The sequence below is a fragment of the Panulirus ornatus genome, chromosome 68, assembly GCF_036320965.1.
Source record: "Panulirus ornatus isolate Po-2019 chromosome 68, ASM3632096v1, whole genome shotgun sequence".
Lineage (NCBI taxonomy): Eukaryota > Metazoa > Arthropoda > Malacostraca > Decapoda > Palinuridae > Panulirus > Panulirus ornatus.
The window spans coordinates 22,716,603-22,724,466 of record NC_092291.1 but is presented as its reverse complement, the minus strand read 5'-3'; the positions used below and the strand labels follow the sequence as shown (position 1 = coordinate 22,724,466).

At 41.7% G+C, this 7,864-nt stretch overlaps 1 protein-coding gene across 1 annotated transcript; it reads right to left on the bottom strand.

Moving 5' to 3' along the window:
* Window positions 1-2,961: 2,961 nt before the first annotated feature.
* Window positions 2,962-3,648, bottom strand: LOC139747359 (uncharacterized). The gene has a single exon (XM_071659566.1). It carries the CDS (start codon window positions 3,646-3,648, stop codon window positions 2,962-2,964), a length of 687 nt encoding a protein of 228 aa, XP_071515667.1.
* Window positions 3,649-7,864: the final 4,216 nt, after the last annotated feature.

The window sequence follows — 7,864 nt, the reverse complement described above, 5'->3', positions numbered from 1 at the left end:
AAACCTGTACATCTGTAACGCTCCATATCTGTAACGTGACATATTCTTAAACCTGTACATCTGTAACGCTCCATATCTGTAACGTGACATATTCTTAAACCTGTACATCTGTAACGCTCCATATCTGTAACGTGACATATTCTTAAACCTGTACATCTGTAACGCTCCATATCTGTAACGTGACATATTCTTAAACCTGTACATCTGTAACGCTCCATATCTGTAACGTGACATATTCTTAAACCTGTACATCTGTAACGCTCCATATCTGTAACGTGACATATTCTTAAACCTGTACATCTGTAACGCTCCATATCTGTAACGTGACATATTCTTAAACCTGTACATCTGTAACGCTCCATATCTGTAACGTGACATATTCTTAAACCTGTACATCTGTAACGCTCCATATCTGTAACGTGACATATTCTTAAACCTGTACATCTGTAACGCTCCATATCTGTAACGTGACATATTCTTAAACCTGTACATCTGTAACGCTCCATATCTGTAACGTGACATATTCTTAAACCTGTACATCTGTAACGCTCCATATCTGTAACGTGACATATTCTTAAACCTGTACATCTGTAACGCTCCATATCTGTAACGTGACATATTCTTAAACCTGTACATCTGTAACGCTCCATATCTGTAACGTGACATATTCTTAAACCTGTACATCTGTAACGCTCCATATCTGTAACGTGACATATTCTTAAACCTGTACATCTGTAACGCTCCATATCTGTAACGTGACATATTCTTAAACCTGTACATCTGTAACGCTCCATATCTGTAACGTGACATATTCTTAAACCTGTACATCTGTAACGCTCCATATCTGTAACGTGACATATTCTTAAACCTGTACATCTGTAACGCTCCATATCTGTAACGTGACATATTCTTAAACCTGTACATCTGTAACGCTCCATATCTGTAACGTGACATATTCTTAAACCTGTACATCTGTAACGCTCCATATCTGTAACGTGACATATTCTTAAACCTGTACATCTGTAACGCTCCATATCTGTAACGTGACATATTCTTAAACCTGTACATCTGTAACGCTCCATATCTGTAACGTGACATATTCTTAAACCTGTACATCTGTAACGCTCCATATCTGTAACGTGACATATTCTTAAACCTGTACATCTGTAACGCTCCATATCTGTAACGTGACATATTCTTAAACCTGTACATCTGTAACGCTCCATATCTGTAACGTGACATATTCTTAAACCTGTACATCTGTAACGCTCCATATCTGTAACGTGACATATTCTTAAACCTGTACATCTGTAACGCTCCATATCTGTAACGTGACATATTCTTAAACCTGTACATCTGTAACGCTCCATATCTGTAACGTGACATATTCTTAAACCTGTACATCTGTAACGCTCCATATCTGTAACGTGACATATTCTTAAACCTGTACATCTGTAACGCTCCATATCTGTAACGTGACATATTCTTAAACCTGTACATCTGTAACGCTCCATATCTGTAACGTGACATATTCTTAAACCTGTACATCTGTAACGCTCCATATCTGTAACGTGACATATTCTTAAACCTGTACATCTGTAACGCTCCATATCTGTAACGTGACATATTCTTAAACCTGTACATCTGTAACGCTCCATATCTGTAACGTGACATATTCTTAAACCTGTACATCTGTAACGCTCCATATCTGTAACGTGACATATTCTTAAACCTGTACATCTGTAACGCTCCATATCTGTAACGTGACATATTCTTAAACCTGTACATCTGTAACGCTCCATATCTGTAACGTGACATATTCTTAAACCTGTACATCTGTAACGCTCCATATCTGTAACGTGACATATTCTTAAACCTGTACATCTGTAACGCTCCATATCTGTAACGTGACATATTCTTAAACCTGTACATCTGTAACGCTCCATATCTGTAACGTGACATATTCTTAAACCTGTACATCTGTAACGCTCCATATCTGTAACGTGACATATTCTTAAACCTGTACATCTGTAACGCTCCATATCTGTAACGTGACATATTCTTAAACCTGTACATCTGTAACGCTCCATATCTGTAACGTGACATATTCTTAAACCTGTACATCTGTAACGCTCCATATCTGTAACGTGACATATTCTTAAACCTGTACATCTGTAACGCTCCATATCTGTAACGTGACATATTCTTAAACCTGTACATCTGTAACGCTCCATATCTGTAACGTGACATATTCTTAAACCTGTACATCTGTAACGCTCCATATCTGTAACGTGACATATTCTTAAACCTGTACATCTGTAGCGCTCTACGTCTGCGAAGTTGTTACTATGTAACGGTATGCAACTTTAAATCTTAACAGAATCGTCACACATATGTATACCATACACATCCACAACATCGTTAATCCGTGACACCATATGCATGTAACGCTATGCCTTCGTTACGTTGCATACGTATAACCCTCATAGCCTTGTAACGCTATAATGTTACAATCTAATCTATGCAGGCAGTGAGTGCCAAGGGAGCAGCAATACATTGATATTCAAATGATGTCATAATGATAATGATGTCAATGATGTCATAGATGATAAACGGTTTATTGAATTTACGCAGCCATTCGGCAGTAAATACACCCTTCAGAATCAACAGAACTAGGGGCTCATGCTAGCAACTAGTGTGTGTGTGTGTGTATTGAGACTACTGTTAGCCTCTGAGGGTTGATATTCCCTCAGAGTTACCAGGCCCTGCCGCGTGGAGGCCAGTAGTTCATTAGGGCCCAAAATGATTTTGAAAATAAAATAAAAAGGAAAATTTAATGTTTACATCCATTTTAGGTTTGTAAGTCGACTTCCTCAGGGGCTATAGGTAGACAAGGACCAGGAACTGAGATGAACATTCCGCAGAAAGTGTGGAGGACAGGTACTTAAGAGCAGGGTTGTTTCAGACCCAGCTGGTGTGGTTAAGAAGGCCGGTTGCCAGCTCCTCTGCCAGTCTTGCATTCATTTCGTTTGGTTTCATCTTCCTAACTGTGTCCCGGAACACTGCCGTATCACTCGTCTCGCTCAAAACTCGAAGCAGGTTCTTAGCAATCCTGACCAGAGATGCGTGGTCTTTCGATACAATATTCCGGTCCGATCTCTCGTTTCCAGTGAGTGGCTGGGCCATGCCAACGTCGATGATGTGGACCTGCAACTTGTCACGGATATCTTTCTCCACCAAAACGTTGGCACAGTGAAGATCTCTGTGGGCATACCCAGCCTCATGGAAATCCCTCAATGCCTGGCAAATTTTGACGAAGGCCTGGAGACAGTGTTCCTGGGACTCTACAGTAAGGAAAATGTGTAATGGCGTTCCAGGACAGAGAGACATCACCATGGCGACTGGATCCTCCGTAACTCCGTACAAATGTGGAGTTCCACCTGCTCCACCCACATGGTGGAGAGCTGTGGCCTCTTCAATAATGTTGTGGTCATTTTCCAGGGCCTTCTTAACCACAACCTCGATTCTGGTATCGTTTTCTAAGCGAAGATACCCTTTGTGAACCACACCCTGAACACCACTGCCAAGAACGTCGGTCAAAGTGAGAGAATCCCAGGAGACGATTTGATGTTGACGCGGTGCTCCCATGTTTGCGAATGAGAGAAATGAGTCGGTCGCCGGCCTTACCTGACCTCTGATCACGTGACATTCACCAACTAGATAAAACCAGATCTCTTACTAGATGTATCTGGTCAGTGGATATTAGCCAATGAATATTGTATAGTCCAGGCTAATTTTTAAATTCATACAGATTATGTTAATATTTGTGTGTTTGAAAATATGATGTAAAGATGAGGTGGTGGTGAAGGTAACTTTATAGTGAGGATCAGGATACAGTAAAGCGTATAATGACTATAGGATGATAAAAGGTAGATATAAGCTCGGTCTTTGCAGTAAAGTGTGTAGTGAAGAAAAGTGTGGTTATCACAATATTAATGTGAATATGAGACTGTAATGAATAGGATAGAGGAACTAGCGAATTGAAGGCAAGAATATTGTGATGTAAAGAAGGCATTCTTTGAACTTGCCCTTGTGAAGACAAGTGTTTTGCGCACCTGAGCGTGTAGTGATGCGCGTGTAATGAAAATAAGCTTGTGGTGTACATAAAGGTGTAGTGATGATGAGGTTGTAGTGAAGATAAGAGTGTAGTGAAGATGAGCGCGCGTGCGTGTGTGTGTGTGTGTGTGTGTGTGTGTGTGTGTGTGTGTGTGTGTGTGTATGTATGTGTGTTGTGTGGTGATAACATGTGTAGTGAAGATGCAAGACAGCAAAGACGATTGTGTAGTGAAGATGTGCTTTTTTGAAGATAAGAGTGTAGTGAAGATGGGCTTGCGTGGTGAAGGTAAAATGTGTGATGAAGATGTAGGACAGCGAAGACTTATTATAAAGCGTAGATCTACTTTGATGAAGTTGAAGGTGTAGTGAAGATGAGTTTGTGTGGTGCAGGTAGGGTGTGTAATGAAAACCTAAGACACCGAGGATGCCTGTGAAGTGAAAATGACCTTTTTAACTGATTCTCCAAATAATCCAAGCTATGTGTGGAGAGAACAAGGAGAACGTGGGGGACCAAATTGGAGATGGAATCATGGAGTGAAAAAGATAGCCATACGTATGGATGAGTCAACTTATCCATGCAGTTCGTTGAGCTCTACGTTTTTTTGGTCAAAGCTACAAAATCTCTTAACAGTTTTGTCAAACGTTGTCACCTTTAGTCGATAGTGCTCTGATTTCACACGAGAAGAGTTGACTCGATCTGTTACATAGAAATGATGATGCTTCGTTCAGACATTATAGAGAGATTATGTATATTGGTCCATCAGGTAAGATCCAGCAGTAGATAGCTAGTACTCAAAATATGTAGCGAAAATCTTAATGATTACTCAACATGAATATGAATATTGATAATGACTTGTCCAAAGGCGAGAGGGCTGATGAACTGACAAGTTTCAGAGACGAAACTGTATCAGAAGACTATAGATAACCAGACTATCTATAAAGAAAAAAATGTTTTTCGTTCTTGCCTTATTAGGTCAGGTTGGTTACCGCAAGGCATAGGGTGAGGTCAGCTACACATGGTGACGTATTAGAAGTGGTTGAAGGAGAGAATTGTTCCTTGTGTTTAGTGATGCTTTCTACAAGTTTACCGACAGGGAACGTCAGATTAACTGGGCTATATTTTCTTGGTAGGTACGTAATTACCTTATGAATATGGGCGTTTTATTGGCAGGGTTTCGCTCCTCTGGAACTTTTCATTAAGCAAGTTCATTATTGAAAGTAACAAGACGGGCACTTTGCTAATCTCAGCTCCTTTCCATTTTACTATTTTACGTCCTTTTATTCTAGGCTTAACAGAAGTCGTTTTTGTTAACGATGTCATCCCAACTTCTGTCAAAAGTATTGCGGAGATCAGTAGAATTTGCCTGTATTTGCCTGTCTAGAAGCTGGTAATCTTTTACAGCATTATAGATAGATTGACAGCTACCACGAAAGTGAGTTGTAGGTGATAATTCCTATAATCATTTTCTTTTAGCCAGTATTATAAACTAGATCCTCAACTAACTAGAACCAAGTCTGATATGATCAAGTCTCGCACAAGTATCTCTACAAACTGCATAAAGTGTTATCAACTAAGTTTAGGTAACCTAGAGTTCACGACTAGATGTACGGGAAAACTGATTCCTTTTACCTTCATACCAGGACATCAAGATCTCCAATTACAGTGTGACTGTATTCATCAATTACAGATTTGTGTTATCCTGCGCTAGTCTTGCATCTATCTTTGGTGTCTGCGCAGGTGGCCTGGAAACTCTAAGCTTGTCTTTAGATTCCTCAGTTCCGCAATAAGTGATATGCCACTGGTCAAACTATTATCAGTAAGGATACATCCTTTGTATGCTGTAACTATGTACTGTTGTATCTTGCATGTTAAGCGCAGTCTGAACTCAAATCTCACACAGTTAATGTAAATCTTTTTAGTTTATGAAACAGTTTTGAGTCGCTTTTTATAAACATTTTTTTGTCTCATCATCTTCATTTACGTTTGGATTGCCAGTCTATCATGTGAGCGCTTTAGATTACACCTATAGATGTGTAAGACGCACCCGTACACAGAGTGCAAGAGCCCTTTATCATCAACGGTTTGTACCGTACACACTTGCCGTAGCGCTAGGTATTCTGTCACTGGTCACTGCACGGGGCAAGGTACGCGCCTTCACACTCCGTATTCCGGTATTGGTCTCTGCTGGGAGGAAGGGAGGGAGGGTGGGTGATACATCATGTGCCCAAAGGGATACAAGTACTATTACACAGTATACGGTACCATAGACACTAAAGTGAGGGATGAGGGTTCTCTTATCGGTCATTGTAGGGAGGGTGGGAGGGTTCTACCACGAGTAAGTCCAGAGAGAGGAAGGGTTCTGTTACTGGTCACTACAGGAAGAGGGGTTGAATTCTGTCACTGGTCATTCCAGGGAAGGAGGAAGCAATCTGATCACAGCAAGGAGGGGGGAAATGTTTCAGTCTGTAACCACTACAGGGAGGGAAGGAGGGTCTGATACGACACCATGTACCCAGTCACTGGTCACTCCAGCGTAACTTTGGAACCACTCGCGCACACACGATTTACCAACGCAATTTTCCACAGGTTAAAAGCATTGTCCATTCCCTAAGAGTCAAGTTACGAGGGCCTGCGCCTCTTGCCTCGGGCTAATGCATAGCTTATCTTGCTCTTTATTGGACTCCGCATGTGGCAATTACCAGGGAAAACGAGCTTCCTTGCATAAAGATGAGCCCAGTGCTCGCAGAGGGTGGTCACCGCTGGTCTCCACTCTTGATTGCCATCAGGAGGTCATTTATCATCTTCGGGATCTTCGGGATGCACCTCCAGATTCACACATTCTTTTTACTTTTCTGTGAGGAATTAGTGACGTAGAGTTTTCCTTGCCCTGTACGTCTGTCAGGTATTCATTAATTTTCAGAGCCTTACACACACACACACACACACACACACACACACACACACACCATCAAGATAAAAGTTTCCCACATGGAAGCGTCGACTGTTTTGGCCCCACTCATCTTCCAGCACCAGTTTTCTGTTGAGCCTCACTAGCATTCAGGGTCTTACTCTCCTCCAGTTCATCAGCTTTCACTTCATGACCACATTTCCTTGGGGGGTCTTGCTGTCGCCATCAGTACTTTACTCTCTCCATCCAGACCTCGCTCGCCTTTCGGACTTCACTTCTCACGTTCAGGATCTTACCATCACCCTTAGGATCTCACTCCCACCTGCTGGACCTTACTCTCCTTTACCTCCACACGTGCCTCTTGAGGGTTAACTCGCTCCAGCAATTCATTTTATTAGAATCCTATTGAAACTCACAACTCAGGGACTCCCATTCATTATCTAGGTCCCTCCACCGAAATATCGTTTCGTACTCTCCCACTACATCTCTGTCCCTTCACTACTCCCTTCGCATCCCTCTGACCTTCTACTAACTCGCCTTCACATTCCACTTGTCTCTATCAGAGCTATTCTCACTTTCTTCAGGGCTCATCTTATCTCTGGTTCCTTTTTTTCAATGCCCCTTCCCTCTCAGCGTCTTTAGTGCTCCACTCATTTTCTGGGCCCCTTAATCAGTTCTCCATAGCTTCTTCTGGGTTCCCTTTTCTTTCTTCAGAATACTCCCCCGCCCCCTCTCTTTCTTCAGTTTCTAGTTCTTAGTTTTTCAGATGGCCCTGCAACCTCAGAGCCCTCAACCTTCTTCAGGATCCTTCTCAGGGTCTCTACTGCTCCTTAATAACG